General features: G+C 49.2%; 6 protein-coding genes across 6 annotated transcripts; 4 read left to right on the forward strand and 2 right to left on the reverse strand.

The window, feature by feature from the left end:
• Positions 1-545: 545 nt before the first annotated feature.
• FTJAE_12864 (uncharacterized protein) lies at positions 546-4,803 on the forward strand (the record flags this gene model as incomplete). Its single annotated transcript, XM_037345949.1, has 7 exons — positions 546-594; positions 645-946; positions 999-1,533; positions 1,585-2,429; positions 2,474-2,504; positions 2,750-3,671; positions 3,723-4,803. 7 exons carry the CDS (start codon positions 546-548, stop codon positions 4,801-4,803), a joined length of 3,765 nt encoding a protein of 1,254 aa, XP_037200098.1.
• A 723-nt stretch (positions 4,804-5,526) lies between these two features.
• On the forward strand, positions 5,527-9,108 carry FTJAE_12865 (uncharacterized protein; the record flags this gene model as incomplete). Its single annotated transcript, XM_037345950.1, has 3 exons — positions 5,527-6,971; positions 7,580-8,016; positions 8,084-9,108. The coding sequence occupies 3 exons, from the start codon at positions 5,527-5,529 to the stop codon at positions 9,106-9,108; spliced, it is 2,907 nt and encodes a 968-aa protein (XP_037200099.1).
• A 1,805-nt stretch (positions 9,109-10,913) lies between these two features.
• FTJAE_12866 (aminopeptidase Y precursor vacuolar) lies at positions 10,914-12,532 on the reverse strand (the record flags this gene model as incomplete). Its single annotated transcript, XM_037345951.1, has 4 exons — positions 10,914-11,256; positions 11,306-11,506; positions 11,557-12,378; positions 12,426-12,532. 4 exons carry the CDS (start codon positions 12,530-12,532, stop codon positions 10,914-10,916), a joined length of 1,473 nt encoding a protein of 490 aa, XP_037200100.1.
• A 1,253-nt stretch (positions 12,533-13,785) lies between these two features.
• Positions 13,786-15,389, forward strand: FTJAE_12867 (cystathionine beta-synthase; the record flags this gene model as incomplete). Its single annotated transcript, XM_037345952.1, has 2 exons — positions 13,786-14,048; positions 14,099-15,389. 2 exons carry the CDS (start codon positions 13,786-13,788, stop codon positions 15,387-15,389), a joined length of 1,554 nt encoding a protein of 517 aa, XP_037200101.1.
• A 240-nt stretch (positions 15,390-15,629) lies between these two features.
• Positions 15,630-16,484, reverse strand: FTJAE_12868 (signal recognition particle receptor beta chain; the record flags this gene model as incomplete). Its single annotated transcript, XM_037345953.1, has 1 exon — positions 15,630-16,484. One exon carries the CDS (start codon positions 16,482-16,484, stop codon positions 15,630-15,632), a length of 855 nt encoding a protein of 284 aa, XP_037200102.1.
• Positions 16,485-17,398: 914 nt separating this feature from the next.
• FTJAE_12869 (palmitoyltransferase AKR1) lies at positions 17,399-19,663 on the forward strand (the record flags this gene model as incomplete). The annotated part of the gene is made up of 3 exons (XM_037345954.1): positions 17,399-17,650; positions 17,706-18,984; positions 19,038-19,663. The coding sequence occupies 3 exons, from the start codon at positions 17,399-17,401 to the stop codon at positions 19,661-19,663; spliced, it is 2,157 nt and encodes a 718-aa protein (XP_037200103.1).
• Between the last annotated feature and the right edge of the window lie 478 nt (positions 19,664-20,141).

Consider the following 20,141-nt stretch of genomic DNA (forward strand, 5'->3'; position numbering starts at 1 on the left):
GTCTTGGGGAGGGCCATGGGGGGAGGCTGTGGAGGTATTCTTCATTTCGGAACCTTTTGAGGATTCCTTATTCGAGCATTTGAAGACGCAGGTCGAGGGCTCCCAGGGAGCGCCAACATAGAAGGTATCGCAAATAGATTACCCTCTCTTCTCAAAACTCGACTGAGCTTCTGGTGAATGTCTTCCTCTTCACTATCATCCTGATCCCCGTTCTTCTCCTTCTTGTTCTTGGGGCGAGGCGATACGCTCCTTGTTGGTGAGTCCATGATTGGTTATTTGTTTCGAAATCACTGTTGGTGAGATGAAATGAGGAGGCATTGAGGTGAGAATGGATCAGGCTGAGGATTCGAAAGTAAGCCGCAAAAGCGCCTGACAAGGGTGTACGCATGAAGCTGCAGGGTGCCATCTTGATCATGCCTCGTGATTGCTCAGCCTTCAGTGCCTCCTCTCTCCCTCCCTCCGCAGTTGGCCTCTGAGATTTGTGTTCAAATAACCTCCGAAAAGTCATTCCCATACTAGGGCGCATCTCAATATCCTCTATCGCGATGTCTGTTGACCAAGTCTTTCAGTCATGGTACAAGGGCGATGATGCGAGTAAGCAATCACTAGCCAATGAAACACTTCATACAAGCTTACTCTGTCAGATAAAGCGGATATAGCGCAAGAGGCCTTCAAGTCCGTGAAGCAACACTTCGAGCAGAGTAATTCGTTGAGTAGCGACGAGAAGGCTCTTTTGGGGAAGAAGTCGTCATTACAAGATGTTGAGAAGGCAGTCAACGATGCATTCGCAAAGTATGAAGCTAAGAGCGAAGCTTCAAAAACACGGAAATGGCTACAGAAGGCTTCTGAATCAATATGCCATTATGGCCAAGTACTCGATGTCTTTGTTCAACATCATCCAGAGTATGTGTCTTTGGCTTGGGGATTGATGAAGGTGATGTTCATAGTGAGTTGACTGGCCCCATCTCGGAACCTAAAATCTCACCTTGGTGTGCTAGAGCGTAGTAAATCACGGCGAGACGCTCAAATTGTTATCAAAATCACTCTTTGAGGTCGCACAGCGTCTTCCACGCATCCAACACCTATCCGCCCTATATCCAACCAAGAACATGAAGCTAGCCATCGAAAGCCTCTACTCTTGTGTCATGGAATTTCTACTGATAGCTCACTCATGGTGTAATGAGTCGAAGTTCAAACACATTTACCACAGCTTCACAAGACCACATGAGTTGCGCTACGGCGATCTTTTACAGAGGATAGAAACTTGCACGGACAACATCAACGAACTTGCAACTGTGGGATCGCAGACTGAGCTTCGAGTTATGCACAACACGCAGTCATCAAAACTCAACGAGATCATCTTAAGTTTGCAGACTAGTGAGAAGACTAGGCAGGCCCAGATCGACGGTCTCAATTGTGCCATTTCGAGATTAGAGATTTCGAGTCGAGACCATGATAGGAAGCTCGACTTGATCATGCAGTGGCTAGAGGCTTCTGGGTTAACAATCAACGACTTGTTGACAACGATAGAGAGTATGGGACGTCTCAAAATGTTACAGTGTTCTATTGCTAACATGCGCCAAGATTTTCACTCCATACAGACGAGTGCGCAACTTGACACAAACCAAAAGCTCTTTTCTCTGCAGTTATCTCAAGCATTGGCAACTTTTTCTCAGAGCCTTGAGGACCCCAAGTCCTTATATAAACACCACCTATTCCTTCGTAATAGGAGGGCCTCGGGCAGAGGAGCAGCAGTATCTACTAACGAGTTCTGGTTGTCCCCAAAACTCGCAAGATGGTCCTCTTGCGCACATTCTTCTCTCGCAATCATCAGAGGCAGTTTCACAACTCGCTGGGCGATTCAGGATTTCGCCATAGATATCATTCAGGCGGTTACCATGATGAGAATACCAGCTGTTTGGGTTTTGGGTAGCGCAAACAAGATGACCTCGAATGCGATGCTGAGTCCAGTCGATTTGGTGAGATATCTAACTTACCAAGCACTACGCATTGAGGGGATCATTACGACAGAGAAGCAACTGTCATTGCGACACTCACAGCTCGAGGAAGCTAAAACTAGCCAAGACTGGCTGGAACTCTTTAAGTTAATTACGCAAGACTTGGGAGGGCAGGTCTATATCATCATTGATCTTGCGACTGTGAGCTCAGGTCTGAAAGGATCTGGTCAAGCCAACTTGATCTACCAACTGAACGAAATGCTGGAAGGCTTGAATGACGAGAGACCGCACAAAAGAAACCGAACCAAGGTCAAGATCATATTGCTTGTCTATGAGTATAACTGGATGAGCTTGATCCCGAGGGAAATTTATGATCGTCTTGTCCCAGTTAAGATATCGGGAACTAAAGGATTACAAGGAAGAAGAATGCGGACAGCTGTTAATACGAGAATTCTACCGAGACAGAGAGATGTACGTTAAGTAGATACACGCCTTGCCTGTAATCATCTGCATAGTCCCAATCTCGAACCGCATATAGATACCCTTGTAAGTACATAGTGGCAGGGCTGTGGCGGAATAACAATATTGTATCTTATGTGGCATAGCTCTACTCAACTGCAGACCTTTGATCATCTAGTCACATGATGAGCTGCATGAATGCGACAATTTCGGGGTAAGATTAATTGACGGTGATGCAGCAATAAACAAAGATTTTGGCCCGTCTTTGAAAATAATCTCGAATATGTCGTCGCTTATCTCATTATGTGAATACTGCTCGCTGATCCCTCTAGACCCAAAGGTGCTAGACGCGGAGACAAAGCTCATAGCTGCTGGAGTTGGATGGTCCCTCGGAGATGGTATTCGAATCAAGTACAGTTCATGTCCCCTCTGTCGCCTTATACTGCGTCGCTTCGACCAAGATTTCATAGCTTCTCCATCCACCGATAAGTTTGAGCTTTTTTGGTCATTGGGACCTGCCAGACGCCGGGCTTTCTGGACTCATAAAGCTCAAGATGATACCTGGATTGGCTTCGGCTCAGGTATGGAAACGGCTGATCACCCTAATCCAAACTCGAGTTTCTTTCTTGAACCGTGGACGGGTCCTTTGGTGGATTCTTCTAGGATCTTGAGCTGGATTTCATCTTGCGAACAACTCCATCGCTCGAAATGTGCGATGCCGACACACCTACCATTTGCCGAGGCATTCCCTGGTCTCCACGTCCTCCGCTTGATCGATGTTGAGCATCAATGTATCGTAGAAAGGGAAGCTCTCGAGAAATATATCGCATTGAGCTATGTCTGGGGATTCGTCTCCAGCTTTCGGCTCACCAAAGCGAATCGAACGGCAATGCTTATACCAGGCTCTCTGGAAAAGGTCTCCAAGATGCTACCAAACACTATAAAAGACGCCATTGCGTTGGCAGGGCGTCTCGGCTGTCGATATCTATGGGTTGACGCGCTTTGTCTGCTGCAGAACGACACGGACGACTTGACGTCGGGCGTCAATGTTATGGACCTTGTGTACGAGAGAGCTTGGTTGACAGTGGCCGCAGCCTGTGGTCATGACGCTAACGCACGGCTCCCCGGTGTTCAGGAAGGTACTAGGGAAAGCTCTTTCAATACATTCGAGGTTGTCCCCGGTGTCCAGTTGGGAATTGTGACAGGACTAGATGGACTGCTCAGACAATCAGTCTATCACTCCAGAGCATGGACGTGAGTCTCCTATCCTGTTATGATTTACCCGAATATTCTGATTCGATTCAGGTTCCAAGAGCAAGTCCTATCTCGCCGAGTTCTCTATTTCATTGACAACAAGGTCTTCTATCGTTGCCGTGCAGCAGAACATGCCGAGCACTTTGTAGACAATCTATCACAAACGGCGGTTGAATCGACGTCGAGATCTCTACTTCCGAGTGCAGTTCTCATCAACAAGCCGGTGTCCGACTTATCGATGATGCTTTTTTACTATACCAAAAGGTTCTTAACAAACCAGAACGATACATCACGGGCTATGGCTGGCATTATCAGGCGAATTGCAGAGCTAATGAAGTGCAACTTCCTTCAGGGGCTTCCATCAGCCATGATTGACCTTTTTATCATATTCTATGCATGCGATACCATTCTTCACCGGCGCGCCACATTTCCAAGCTATTCGTGGACAGGCTGGCGCGGTTCTATCGATATGGACTTAGAAACGCCTGGTAACAGTGAAGTCAATGACTGGCTCAGGGACAGAACGTGGATTATCTGGTATAAGAGGAACCCTTCTGGTATTACCCATCTTGTCTGGGATCCGGATGCAAACCCGTCATTCCCACTGTCAGATATGGAGTATGTGGGCTATCGTCAAAGACGCCCTTTCTCCAATGGTCGATACGTTCCCAGACAACTAGACACAAGGCGAACCATGCCGACCGAACAGGTATTCTTCTCTCGGGAAGTGCCGTCTTACCCAATGCTGCAGTTCTGGACCCTTTCGCTGGTCTACAGAATTTTTGATATTGATGTTTTTAGGGCCACCGGATATCTTCAAGATTCCAACAATAGAAAATGCGGTTTTGTTTTTCTGGATGGCTTTGAAGAAACGGACTTCTTCGAACCATGCGGTTTCTTTGAGATAATCCTCCTATCCGAAACTTACAGAAATAAATTTGCAAATTACACATGGGTACAATGGGACGACCCGTATCCTCTAGCGGCAGGTCAATGGAAATATTATAACATCATGATTCTAGAGTGGAACGGTGGAATAGCTGAAAGGCGAGGTTTTGGTCTGCTTCATCAGGGTGCTGTTAAGTTTAGTCTAGCTCCTGGTCCATATTGGAAGGAAATATTCCTAGCATAGAGCCTCGAATCGCATACTGGATTAGATTTGAGTAACGACTGCATTGATATGCAAGAAAGGGCCGGCATCGAGGGTGCGAGATCTTCTATGGCAAAGTCTGTTGGATTGAAAAACATGAACGGACATGAAGGCAAGGAACAACTGGCATTGATAGGATACAGCTTCGCTTTCGATAAGTTGTCGTTGTTATTCTTGGGCAAAAGACTAATTTGGCCATTGCCCTTCGCACATGGTTGGAACCTGGGCGTGATTCTAGCTTGGAGATGGTACGTTTTATGGTCGTCTTGTTCCCATAAAGATTTCGGAAATTGGAGGATTGCGGGGCAGAGAAACACGGATAGCTGTGCATATACAGATATTGTCCAGACAAGGAGCAAAAGCATGACTTTGATAGTATTCCAAGCTTTAGAATAAATCACTTACAGATGGTATGGATGAAATACGTAAAATAATATCATCTTACGTGAGATGCAATACCATGACTCTAATACGAGTATATGAGTCAACCAATATCCCCTTGGCTATTGCACAATACGAGGAGCAGTTATTTATTACTTATGCTTACATTGCTGAGCTGGCTCTCCTCTACAATTCTCACACGGCACAGTTGCATCTTGGTTCGGCGTGGTGACTCAACGCAAGCTTGGTAGGCATCATATAAAACACAATGCTTTTATCTCGGACATCAACATCAATATCGACAAAGATCTCCACAGAGGCGACATGGCGCATAATTCAGATAGACTACCTTGGGATGCTCTCGCCTCAATGCTTGAGCTGCGACGCTCCAACCCTTGCCAGCACGACGCGTACAACCTTCACGCTCTAATACGGCCAAGCAGTAGAGCAAAGCTTACCAACTTTGTTGATATCTTTATGCAGAGTGTCGCTGAAGATGCAGTTCAACGGCGGAAGCAATATCCAGAGGAGTATGAAGTCCCTGATGGGGTCGAAGTCATCATTTCAGATGAAGCGGCAACCAAGATTGAATCGACAGTCAGGCGTTGGCATCCAGAATCCTATTGGCCTGATGGCGACGGCGAAGTTGACCCCGAGACTTTCAAACAGCCAGCGAGTAAAGAGTTGTGTCCTCACACAAATGAATCTGATAGTTGCGGGTGTGTCTTACCGTATAAAGAACGCAAGATGTCGGCATTCCAACGCCCACAAGTTCAGAACGACTGTTTCAAGTTCGATATAGAGAACCTGGAGTCATTCCGAAATCTCAGAGTCGTCCAGAGTTTGATTCTTCATGGAGAAATGGACCCTGTTCTTCGCTCATGCGCATACGAAGAGTGTCAGCTGGCGAGTTGGTGGGAGCATAGAGAATGCTACTGCAAGCAGCAAACCTTTGGATGGAGAAGCATCTGCGAACACGCGATCAGGATGTACATTATACTCAATGTCCTGCACCAATTCCCCGAAATATGGGACATCGACGGATCTCGCGTCGGGGATTATCGCAACTTGGCAGTATACCAGCAGGCGGTACGATCGAGCACGGTTACTGGGGACGGAAACGGGTCCAGGGACGAGATTGCCAAGTTCTCGCATCGGGACTTTCTTGGTATCGAGGAGGATCAATTTTCGTGGATTCCGGAGCCCCATGATGTCCCTCGTTGGAAACATATTATGAAATTTGACGCAAATGGTTTTGAAATGTACCAGAAGGGCTTAGACGCCTTTAGTGAACCTTGGTCGAGTGATAGCGATGATTCGGACGATGAGTCGGACGACGCTTCCAGCATCAAGTCAGGAAACAAGCCCAGTGCAGACAACGAAGATGATTCCAGCGATGAGACTGAAGAGAAAGACCCAGAAGAGGTTGAGAACATGTTTTATGAGCTGGAGTTCAACCCATTAGGTCTCATGTCATACGACGAGTTCCTCAACTTCGAAAAGCTCATGGACTATCAGCCTAGCGAAGCAGATATATCCCACGTCAGATGGATGCTATGTCAGAAAGGCCTACCAGTCGAGATATCAGATTGTGTTCTCGAATTTGCCGACTACGCCCCAAAAGGTAGCCTCCCTGTCCCCGGGCAGCCACTGCATCCTCAATGCAGACAGGAACTAGATCGCTATCTCGAGCACTGCTGGCAACTGATAGTCAGATGCTACATGTTAGGTCATGAACTCGATGGAAAAGATGGGATGGATATTGAGAGGTTTGTACGGCGTGAAGTAAAAGGTTGCTTGTTGGAGCTATTCAACTGTAGATGTGATGATGTATACGGGGAGTTTTGTGCCTTTTATGCGGAACCTACTGAGAACTCTGTGGCTGGGAGGTAGACAATTGGGTGGCTTCTTCCAATTATGTATACGTTAATCTCATAGCATCTTGTCTATTGTTTTCTGCGTGAGAAGTCAAGTGAGCAGGAAAGTGTCTAGACTACCAAGGTATTCACACCCATACCAACTTTTAATATATTTCGACTACTTTCTTTATGTAAACTCTCTGCGGTAAAGTTCGGGTTTTAAAAGAGGCTTCAGTCATTGTCTCAGGATCACGGCAGTCTCATTCGTAAGAAGGTTTTGGGGTAATACTGGGGTAGAGTGTGCATTAACGTTAGTGCGGCGACGAAACGCGATAGGCTTCAGTTCTTTCTGTCACTCTCCTTCAATAACGCGCGATAACGACAATACTGAACAGCTTATTCTCGCATCATACTCCGTCATCATGGATTCTCTTCCAGATGAAATATTGCACAAAATATTTGCCGAGCTGGAGGACCAAATGCCTCTAGATGAATGGGCGTTGTATGGAGCTCGACAGGATCATCAGGGCTCAGCCGCACATCTCTCTGACCGACTGTGTCAAGTACTCAGAGCAGGTGCAGATACTTGGCAAAGATACAACTAAGGCACTCGTTCGATCAGCATTGGAAAAGCTGGACATCCCGCCTGCTCTCAAACGTATGATGATGAGAAAGATTGCATATTCTGGCTTTGCCGCTCTTATCCTGGCATATATGCCTCATGTGCAGATCGTCGACTGCACTATGGGTGACAGGACATTCATACTCCCTTGGCTGCTGAGTGCAAGCCCGGAAGCAGGGAGGCCCCTACGCTGGCTTGAAAGAGATTTTCGGGCTGACTTTTCTGTCGTCAAGAAACCAAAAGAGTATGACTTTTCCGATGAAGAAGATTACGTGATAGACTACGAGAAAGAATTCAGCTGGGAAGAATACCACCAGAAGGGCAGTTCCAAGGGTACATTTACAAACTATCGCTTTGCGGAACCTCGCCGAAATTCGCCTTAGAGCGGTGGAAAATCCAGGGGCCATCGAGCGTGCTTGGACTATCGAGCCTCTGCTTCTTAACTCTAGGCTCAAAATACTACGAACGCTTGGCACTGCCTGGTATGGTGATGCATTCACTAACTTTGTGTGGCCTGAGCACAAGAACTACAACCTGGAGTATTTCGACCTCATGGAATCATATATCGATGCCGAGGGACTAAAGACAATCCTCACTCGCTGTCCGAAACTGAAGGGGATCTCGATTAGGTTACCCGACGAGGAAAGGGACACGCCAATTATGTATGATGACCTGGGCGGGGACGTGGACCAGGAAGACTGTGCCCTCAACTTCAATGACTTCGGGGATGTCCTTCGGAAGCATGGCCAAAATCTCGAAGGGTTCGACTTCAACACCTTCTTTTTTGAAAGCTACAGCACATATAATCGAGAGCGTGGCCCAGGTGAGGGAACGATTGGTTCCATCCGAGAACTCAGATCCCTCAGACACCTCGGAGCCGGTAAGGAGGCTTTAATCGGAGATACTGAGCCGCTCTCACGGCTGAGTGAGGTTCTACCGGAATCGATTGAGATTCTTCATCTGTATTGCAGTAAAATCTGGGAGACACAGGACTGGGTTCAATCTGAACGCGAGCTGCAAAACCAGGATGTTTACAGATTGCTTCTCGACTGCATGCCTAATCTCCACGAGATTCGGGTAGAAAGATGCAAGACTGGTTTCAATGGCACTTATAATTATGGATCATATTCAGATTTAGATGATAATTATGGATCATATCCAGATTTAAATGCTGTGACGGCGGCGTCTACTGCTGCTGCTGAAGATGCAGAAGATGATGCTTCATGTTTTAGTGGCACTGATTCGGATGGTCTTTATATAGGACAGTTTGGACCGGAAGAGTTTATGTACTCGAAGGAAGCGGAGTGGCCACCTGAGCTGCATGTCGCCGGCTGGACTGTGAACATCGTCGAGGAAGGCCTATATAATATACGTGGAAGGTCAGCTTGCCCCTTTCGGGTCGTCACTCTGACAAGAAAGTCGTGAATGGACTCTGCTTACGTCCAACTGATGCACATAGAGGACGGGACGCTCGGCTAAGATGTTGTATGCAACCTTGTGGCCCAGGTACTGTCACCTGTAGCCTATCATAAAATACAAGTCATCGAACTCGCTAATCTGATTCCCTGATCTTTGTTCCCTCCTCAAAATACATTGATACGATGTGCCGCAGCGCGAGAAGAGGGATCTTGGTTGACCTATGGCGTGATGAGTGCAGAAGAACACAGTTCACTCGGGGCGTTGTTACAACAAAACAAGATTGAATGCATCTTATCTTACAGAGCCTTCGAGTAATAATCCAGGAAGCCATCATGGGTGCACTTCGGTGGTAATATTCCCGGTAGATATGATCACTAATACGGAGAGCATTGCGAGGTCAATACTTGCATCAAAGCGGCATGTTATCAACGCATTAAAACTAAGTGGAATAAGACCTTACTTATACCAGTAACATGCATGAAGCCAAAGCTTTAGCAGACAAATAACACCGCATCTTTCTGGAGCTAGTCTCAAACCACAATGACATACATCTTGTCCGAACAGTCACATTTGCCTGCCGGAACAGAAAATGCGAACCACGCCAATCACCAAAGTACAAGACCAACAGAAAGGCAAGCAAAAGTTTCGCTGCAGTCATCTTTTATCAGCTATGGCAGCCTAGCCCAGCCTGCATCACCACACCCCCTCATCCCAAAATCTCACGCGCCATTGGTCAACCATCGACCAACTGACCTAGATACTGTTACATCGAAGCCCGCGACCTAACCCAGTTTCCGCTGCAGATGAAAAACAAGCAAGAGTCGTAGGGCTGTTGTTGGTACAGTGAAACAAAAGTGTATCAGCAGATGCTCATGATGGTTGCCTCTTGTGGGACGGGACGGATGTCTCAAAAAGGGTGTCATGGCCCCCGATTCTGTCTCTTTTCTTTTTTCTGCACTTTTCGTCTGTGAATAACTTCACTTTAGTATTTTGTTTGATCATGGGCGTTCCCCACATTAATGCCCGCCAAGAGGTGCAGGTTATAACGCAGACTGTTTCCCTCCCCACGACCACTTACACCACCCAAGTCACGCTAGGCGTAGCTTCGGCTCCAGCCACGGACCGTCCCGTCGTGACGTCTCAACACAGCGGCGATGGCTTGAGCAGTGCACAAATCGGAGCGATAATCGGATCCGTCGTTGGAGTGTTCGTGCTCGCTTTTATTGTGGTATGTTGCTGTCGAAGACCGAAGCAGCCCAAGAAGCGGAGGAGTTATCGGAGCAGTTATGCGGATTCGTCAGATGGTTGGTCTGAGAGGATGCCGAATGAGAACTGGGTAAGGCCTGTGCCTATTCCTGTTGCTAGACCTGTTCCTGTTCAGTATCCGTCGCCGGTTGTGCAGAGGGAGCAGATCCCGGGAGGGCCAAAGTTTCCGACTTATAGGGCGATTCCTATTCCTAACCCGAGAAGGGGAGAGAATCCATCGAGGACATATAATTCACCAAGGACATATTGGCGATAGGCTGCCATGTCTGTCAGCGGAAGTTTATGGGATGAATGAGTCACGAGAAATGTGAAATGAAGGATACGACGAATGAAATGAGGAATGGGGAAGTGAGCTGTGGCGTGTTGCAGTCAGGCATCATATGGGAGGCATTCACCATCAGCAAGCAAGCGAGCGAGCATTGTCATTTACCACGACACTGGCATAAACACAAGGAGCATCGCAGTCAAACCCATTCATATAATCTATACACTAATTCATGATCATCATAACCTCATCATTCCTCTCCACCACTTTCTTGCCACGCTTAGACGACAACCTTGGTCTTATGGTTGCACTTATGCGCATTGCTAGCAAGAGTCTTCTTCTTCTGCCACTGCTCAAAGCGCGCCGCAACAGCTCGCTTGCTCTTGGGGTTAGCAGAGGTCTTGTCTCGTGCAGGAACGCCTTTGAGGCTAAGAGCGAACTGGGCAGCAGCACGGCCAGCAGCCTTGGTGTTGAGGGTCAAAGCACCCCAGTGGATGTTGTCGATGGTGTCGCATTCCAAGTGGTAGCAAGGATCAGTCTCAGCATCAGCGCCGGTGAAGATTCCGGACGAGGGAATGCCGAGTTCGACGAAGGCGGCGTAGTCGGAGTTTTCACCAAACTCCCTGTGAAACTGTGAGTAACTTTTTAAGAATAGTGTGCGTCTGGACTTACTCCCACTCAATGGTCTTGCCCTTCTTGCGGAGCCAAGCAGCCAGGATATCTCCTCCAACTCGGTCAGCGGGCTTGCTAGCCTGGACCCAGTACTTGGGATTAGGAGAACCGATCATGTCGTAGTTGAAGTAGAATCGGATGCTGTCAGCTTCCTCCTCGGTGAGTTGCTCGCCGTAGTAGTATGATCCCGCAAGGCCACTCCTGTATCACAAATCAGTCAACAGCAGAGAGACGTGGACTGTTTCACTCACTCTTCAGCACCCCACCAAGCAAAGCGGACCTTGTTCTTGTAGCCAGTGTACTTGGTGAAAGACTTTGCAATCTCAAGAATACCCGCAGCTCCACTACCATCATCATTGATACCGGGACCAGCTTGGACACTGTCAAGATGAGCACCCATCATGACAACGTTGTTGGGGTCACCCTGCTTAGTCTCCGCGATGATGTTCCAGGTCTCACGGGTCTCATAGAAAGAGTCCACCAGCAAAGTGACCTCGAGCGTCTCACCATCCTCAATACGTGCTCTCCAATCAGTTCCAACTTCAAGAGGAATCACACCAACAGGGACGATGAGCTCAAGGTTCTCAGCACTAAGAGTCGCACTAGTAATGCCCTCGCCAGGTTGGTTGTTGACAAGGAGAACACCAAGAGCGCCGGCCTGCTTTGCGAGCTTGAGCTTGTCCGAGATAGCACACGAGCCGCGCTTAACAAGAGCGAGTTTATCCTTAGCATCAACATCCTCCCATTGGTCCGCGAAGCAACCAGATCCGCGCTCATCATCAATTGGAACGAGAACAAGAGGGGCAGTGACACCATCGGGAGGTGTGCCGACGTTGTAGATGAGGGTGATGACATAGACGTCCTCACCATCGGGGCCTCGGACCCAGATATCTTTGGTCTGCTCGAAGGTGTAGTTGAAGGGCTGGATGTAAGTGTTGAGATGCTTTCCGTATTGGCCCTTGAGCTGCTTGGAGATGTAGTCGACAGAGGCCTTGTAGCCGGGGAAGCCAAAGGCACGGTTACCACCGTTCTTCTTGGCGATGGTGTTGAGGTCTTCAAGAGTCTTGCGAAGACTGTGGATGTTAGTGATGTTTAGCCAATTGACCAAGGTTTGACATACTTGGACTTTTTAATGTCACCCTCAACTTGACTGGGAGTCAGTTTTTTGGTAGCCGACACCTCGGAAAAGAGGAGAGCTCCGTAGAGCAAAGTATTAAGAAACTTCATGCTGGTAATTATCAATCGAGTAACAATGTCTCTTGAAGCCGATAATGTAACTCGAAGACGATAATGTAACCTGAAGACGGCAATGTAAGTTGACAGGAAGAAATCCCTGGATCAATGATCGTAGCAAAAGAACAATCCCTAAACAATGCGATGGATCCTTCCCTTTTATACCATTACAGCTGTCAACCGTAGGTAGGAGCTACAGCTGCACAAAACCCGTCGCTACTACCAATTGAATGGCTCAGTGAGGGCAACTACCACCCAGGCCCCCAATGCAACCGAGTCTACCTACCTTCGCAAAGCTCACATCGAACCCATCGGTAGACGATGCGAAAATGGCAGGTCGCAACCATTCAAAGTCTTGGCATCGACTGGTGCTCACGACCCTTGTCGCGGCGCCAACGATAAATAACCATGGCAGAGATAAGATCTACAAGGAGGTGCGGGGTGGAAGCCAGGTCCGGGAGGGTGATGATAGGTTCGAGCAAGTGGCGGAGGAACTATTGTAAAAGGTTTGAGGACTTTTGAAGAGGGTGAATAGGTATGCTTACTTTTAGCTAGACTGGTTGTCGAGAACTGGGATGAATGCCCGAGGATGGTGTCTTATCAATGAACGGGTCAATTGGGTCAGCAAGTTTATTCAGCATCATGACATGAGAACATGAACGATCTGATTGTAACTGAAGTCTCAGTTATGGTGTCATGGGCAGAAAGCTGATGTGCTTTTATTGTTACCAGCCGAGGTAGAACAAAGCAGCAATATATCGCATACAAAGTGCTGTGTATCACGAAATCTCAATCACTTACTGTAAATAATCAGTCGTCTTCTTTCTAGGCATTATTGAGTTGGGATAAACGCAATAATAGGTAGACTTCAACTGCATTTAAGCTTAATGCGTAGCTTAACTTGATCCAAAACTTCATGATGCCGATGCTCCCGGGTAGGCCAACGGCTTTCGGTTCTCCCAAAACCGAGCATGATCTCCTGACATCTTCACCGCCTACCGCATTCCGCCCTCTCAACCTTCTAGCCCACGTTCTAGAACGGTTTTAAGAGGATACACTCGGCATTGGCGGGGCACAACCAAAGTTTCTGTCATGCCCGGCCCCGCCACCTTTAGCCTTGACCATTAGCTAACAATGTTTGTGTCCCGTGGCGTGCTTAAGTCGTCGGTTCTCGTATGAGAAACTCTTTTTTCCCTTTCCTCCCTCTTTATTCTTCTCTAATCTAAAATACAATAATTCGTTTCAAAATGGCTTCTCAGGTCCCTCACGTTCCGCCTCGTGCTGCTACTGTCCTCTCGGCGACAGAGCTCATTGGAAATACTCCCCTCGTCAGACTTAACAAGATCCCCCAGTCGCTGGGCATTGAGTGCGATGTCTACGTCAAGCCAGAGCTGTTCAGCGCTGGAGGCAGCGTTAAGGATAGAATTGCTCTGCGCATGATTGAAGAGGCAGAGAAGAGCGGAAGAATTAAGCCTGGCGACACTCTTATCGAGCCTACCAGTGGAAACACGTAAGATCACCATATTTTCGAAGCTCTCGGATCTCAGCTGACTGTAACAGTGGTATCGGTCTGGCTCTCGTCGGAGCTATCAAGGGCTACAAGACCATCATCACCCTCCCCGAGAAGATGTCCGCCGAAAAGGTCTCCGTCCTCCGTGCCCTCGGCGCAACCATCATCCGTACTCCTACACAAGCTGCTTGGGATGCCCCCGAGTCTCACATTGGTGTTGCCCGCCGTCTCGAGAAGGAGCTCCCCAACGCCCATATTCTCGACCAGTACAGTAACGAGAACAACCCTCTCGCCCACGAGTACGGCACCGCTGAGGAGATCTGGGAGCAGACTGCCGGCAAGATCAACGCTATTGTTGCTGGTGCCGGTACTGGTGGTACCATCACTGGTCTCGCTCGTGGTCTGAAGAAGCATAACAAGGACATCAAGGTCATTGCTGCGGATCCTCACGGCAGTATCCTTGCTCTGCCTGAGCTTCTGAACGAGGAGCATGCCAATGAGTCTTATAAGGTGGAGGGTATCGGATATGATTTCATTCCCGATGTGCTTGATCAGCAGATCGTTGATAAGTGGTACAAGACCGATGACCGACAGTCTTTCCACCTTGCACGACGACTTATCGCCGAGGAGGGTATTCTCGTCGGTGGCAGCTCTGGTTCTGCCATGGCTGCTATGCTCCTCGCCGTCAAGGAGTACAACTTTAAGAAGGGAGATGTCGTAGTTGTTGTCCTGCCCGACAGCATCCGAAGCTACCTCTCCAAGTTCGCTGATGACGACTGGCTCGCCGCCAACGACCTCCTCCCCGTCAACGGTGTTGAATCCACTGTCAACGGCAACAGCCAGAAGAAGACCTCCGACCCTTACGAGGGTGCCACCATTGCCTCTCTGCGCCTCAAGCCCGTCACATCCGTCGGTGCCAACTCCTCCTGCTCCGAGGCCATCGAGACCATGCGCGACAAGGGCTTCGATCAACTCCCCGTCCTCTCCGCCAATGGCCACAAGCTCGTCGGTCTCGTAACACTCGGTAACCTACTAAGCTACATCTCCCGCGGCCGCGCCACCGCCCAGAGCCCCGTATCAGACGTCATGTTTGACTTTGCGCGCCTCGACGAGATCGTCACTGATCCTCGCGAATTCGCTTCCCCCATCAACCCCGGCAAGCGTAGACAATTCGTCGAGATCACAAAAGATACACCCCTTACTACACTTAGCAAGTTCTTTGAGTGGAACAGTGCAGCAGTCGTCACCGAGAAGACTGACGACTCCAAGTCTCTATCCAAGCCTATTGCTATTGTTACAAAGGTTGATCTCCTTACATGGATGATCAACAAGAAGTTGTAGATGGGAGAAACCTCGCGAGAGGAGGGGGGAACGAGTACTCATGTTTTCAACGACATTCACGTCTGGCGTTCCAGGAATACCTTAGAGAAAAAGATGGGATTTTTGATAGACTGAATTTTGGGCGGTAGACTCAACATCTACATGGCATTTGCGATGGAATCAGCTGCGTAAATTAAAAAAATGTCATTAATATAATTGTGTTATCCCATCTCCTCCTTTGTGATGTATTGATCGCCGATGTTATACCCGCTGAGCGATCCACCACCACCACTTGTCTGCTCCAGGACCATCGCCAGTGACGTTTCCAGGGAGGACATCCACGTCGATGTCAAACTCCTGGAGCTGGCTGAAGGTGAACTTGGAGGAACCGTACTCGCCCAGCCAAGAATCCTGCTCCTCAGAGCCAATGTCGTCAGATCCGACGCCCGAGTCTAGCAGTCCCTTGCTTCGCGAAGCACGAATCCTCGTCAGCTCGGCTTCCAGGTTGGTCTTGACAAGTGTCGAAGGCAAAGCGGTGAAAAGGTCCATCTTGTTCGCGGCGATGAGAATAGGGATCGAAGCCTTGACCTTGGCGGTGGTAGCGCGCTTCTGCAGGAAGAGCAGCACGTCGTAGAGGTACGCAGCGGTGGGCGCAAGAACCTCGGGCTCTCCGATAGCAGCGGCATCCACCAAAAAGACAACGGCCTTTAGTTTTTCAGTGCGGTCCAGCTTGCCCATCGGCACGTTTCGCAGCTTTCCATGTCCAGGAGTATCGACGAGCAAGAACTTGGTGTATGTACCATCGTGGGTATCGTGGTTACGGTACGAGTGCTTGTTCTCCGAGTCGGTAGAGGCGTTGAGCTCGACATCGTGCGACACCTGGGAAGTGTGCGTCTCGGTACCAGAAGCGCCGCGCTCAAAGAGTGTGAGAAGTGACGTCTTGCCAGCGTTGGCGGGACCGAGAAGGAGGACGCTGGGGGCGACGGTGTATGTCCTTGATGAGGAGAGGATGAGGTGAAGAATTATAGGAGCACCGATGATGATAAGTGCACCAATGATGATTGTGGCGAGCGAGGGTGTCATGATGGCCTCGACGGTAGCGATGAAGTTGGCCATGGTGGGCGAAGTGCGGCACCAATTGGCGCCTGAGTCGTCGCGGTAGCTGCCGATAGTAGAGAAGAGGGAGGACAGTTCAGAGTTCACTACAGCCTCGTTGACGTCGAATGCGATCGTTGAATGACGCTATTCAGACAGTTGGCTGTTAGTTAGACAAAGCTGTGTGAAGCGAAGCGATATCTGGCCAGCCCACTGGAAGCAAGCTCCTAGACCGGCGTCCCCACATCGGTCATCAGCCTCAGCCACAGCCACGAACGACAGAAAATACGTTGTGTCCAATGAGGGACGATGTTGAAATCCCACTGTAACAGAAAGGGGATAAGGGGGAAATGGGACGCAATCAGCCACAAAAAGACCCTGTTAATTAAAGGCAATGGCAGTGCCGGTTCCCTAGTGCAGACTCGAGAAGAGTCCCAAACTTGGGTTGTCGAAGACGAGTGAGGTCAATTAATCAAGTAACTTGGAATATATTGTGATGTGTGTTTGTATTTTGGAATTGCATTTAGTGTAGATTACAAACTGCACTCTTGTGTTCGCTGCCAAGGTAGTTGAATAGTATCAATACTTTAAAAATAAGGATAAAAAGAACCAGCTTCATCTCTCAGCCCTGAGCTTTTCTTGCGGGCGGCTTTCCCCATAAGGGGAGGGAGGGTCTGAGCTCAGCCTCTCGGCATCACGGCTTCAGTAATACGTAGGCCTACTCCACGCGCTGCCTTCCAAAATTCAGCCAAGACTCAGCCAAGCCCATTCACTTTTCTCCCCTTCCTCCATCCTTCACTGCTTCTCTTTTCTTATCGCGCGTGTGTACAAGCCCTGATAGATAATGTTTATGTACGAATAGTCGACTTTCTCAATCATCTTTCGTCCTTACCCAGTATCGCGTTCAACCGCCCCGCGCTACAGGCAAGCCTGCCATGGGGAGCATCAGCACCAGTTCCACCTCCGGCCAGACCGCGCCCATCCAGATGACGGGCAAATCGAATGCCGCTACGCCAAAGCTGAATAACGAAGTCGAGATTGGCAGTCTACCGGGAGATACGCAGGCCCAGGAGGAGGATATCATGCAGATCGCTAGGATAGGAGACGTACCGGCCATGGAGAAGCTTTTCGAGTCGGGCGAGTACGATGCGACCTACCATGATGATGAGGGTATCACGCCCTTACATGTGAGTTCCAAGCGATGCGACGATGATGGGGGACTTTGGCTGACGTTGCGTACAGTGGGCTGCGATTAACAATCAATATGCGATGTGCAAATTCTTGATCGAACACGGCGCCGAAATTAACAGAAAGGGCGGAGAATCCGTAGCAACAGCTCTTCAATGGGCCGCTCAGCGATGCCATTACTACACCGTCAATCTGCTCCTCCAGCACGGCGCGGACCCTCTCATCACCGACGCTCAAGGTTACAACACGCTCCACATCTCGACGTTCAACGGCAACGTCCTTCTCATTGTCCTCCTGCTTCACCAGGGAATCCCCGTCGACGTTATCGACACGTTCGGCCACACTGCGCTCATGTGGGCTGCGTACAAGGGTTTCCCCCAATGCGTTGATCTGTTTCTTCGCTGGGGCGCAAGCGTGCATGCGACAGACGAGCAGGGCTTTACCGCGCTGCACTGGGCGCTCGTCAAGGGAAGCCCGGGATGCATTCTCAAACTTATCGAGTACGGCGCCGATCGATTCGCAAAGACACAGACGGGTAAGACTCCTGCTGTGACGGCCAACGAGCTTAATACGGAGGGCGCCTGGCACAGAGCGCTTCGAGAATGCGGTTTCAACGAGGACGGTCATCCTGCGGTTCCGCCCTGGCCTGGTGCTAGCTATTTCTTGAAGGATAAGAGAGCCTTTGTTACGAGGTTCTTGTTCATCTGGCCGTTTGTTCTGGTTTGGGGCATGCTTATGGCTGTTTCGAGTGCGCCTGTCTACATTGGCGTTCCTCTTGGATTCGCTGTCGTGTATGGTGTGCAGTGGGTTGCTCAGCAAGTACTGGAATATGCGCCTCCCGATATGCGACACTTTCACAAGACTCCTTGGCTCACCGGTATCTTTGCGGCCACGCTTTTCTTAACAGGTGTGAATTGGTTGACGACAGTCCTGTTCGCCACAACACTTGGCGCGAGTGAGGGTCACGGCCATACCTTTCTCAACCTCTTCTTCGGCATCTTCCTGGGCTTCACCGCGTACTTCTACGTTGCCAGCATGAGATACGACCCGGGTTTTGTACCAAAGATGAACGGAATCGCGGAGCAGAAAGCTGTCATTGACGGACTTTTGTCACAGTGGAAATACGACGAGACCAACTTCTGTGTTACTTGCATGATTCAAACGCCGCTTCGAAGCAAGCACTGCCGTCGTTGTCAACGATGTGTCGCCAAGCATGATCACCACTGTCCTTGGGTTTACAACTGTGTCGGCATTAACAACCACCGACACTTCTTCTTCTACCTCATCTCGCTGACCTTTGGTATCATCTCATACGACTTTTTGTTGTATTACTGTAAGTTCAAGATTCCTTCCTCTCACCTTATGCCCATGCTGACAATGTTGTAGACTTCGAAACCATCAGCAGCAACGCCTCGGATACCTGCAACGTCCTTAGCCCGAACCTTTGCAAGTTCATCAATGCTGATTCGTACACTGCGATCTTGGCCGTTTGGATCACGCTTCAACTCCTCTGGGTCACCATGCTTTTGTTTACCCAGTTCATTCAGGTAGCTCGAGCCATGACTACGTATGAGAACATGTTTGGTGTTAGGGACGGAAGTGCGATTACCGCTCTCACATCTACTGGCGCCCCTCTCGACCCCAACCACCCATCTCTATCCGCAACAGCAACCCCTGGTGGTCACCACCACAAGCACAAGGGCGGCATGCTCAAGTCTTTAAGTCGTACCCTTGGTGTCGACCCCTTTATCGAGACCATTACCGGCAGAGGTGCCGTCTCTACCAAGAACAAGCGCAAGAAGAAGAACCCCTACAGCCGAGGCTGCATTGCCAACTGCAAGGACTTTTGGTGTGATCCTGCGCCTATCTTTGGCCAAAGAGAGAACGGAGCTGCTGTACTTGGTGGCGAGAGGGTTGACTACACAGCCATGTACGAGAGCCCTGGACTGATGCAGTTGACGGGTCGCAGAGAGCGCGGTGGTTACGAGGCCGTTGGAACGGAAGAGGTTTAGACGATGACGAGCTTTGCTTTTGGGAACTGAGGAGTCGTTAATCGGGACACGTTATACGACCGGCGCCAACTATATAGAGATTGGTGGTGAATGACGGGTGAATGATGCATTACGACTATATGCGGGTACTTGGGAGAGTATTCTGGTAGACCAGGGGCTTCAAGAAAAGAATAGAGGCGTCTTCATCATGACCATTCTTCTCTTTTTCTTTCTTGTACTCTAGTGGAAAGTGTTCAGTTGGGTACGGGGTATATGACGAGAACTGTATACTAGCAGCGGATGTAATGTTGACCTTAGCGGTGAGGGCGTTTAGATGAAGAAATTGTATTTGGAAGTTTGAGTTTCAGAACTGTCAGAAGTTCCTGTGAAGCCTGCAGGATCTACATGATCATGAATTATTGCCAACTAGGACAATAGCTCCCGTGCTGATCGGTTACAAACGGTCAGATCGTTATTGAAGAAGGCTACAAAGCGTTCG

The sequence above is a fragment of the Fusarium tjaetaba genome, assembly GCF_013396195.1.
Source record: "Fusarium tjaetaba strain NRRL 66243 chromosome Unknown NRRL66243_c0000367, whole genome shotgun sequence".
Classification (NCBI taxonomy): Eukaryota; Fungi; Ascomycota; class Sordariomycetes; order Hypocreales; family Nectriaceae; genus Fusarium; species Fusarium tjaetaba.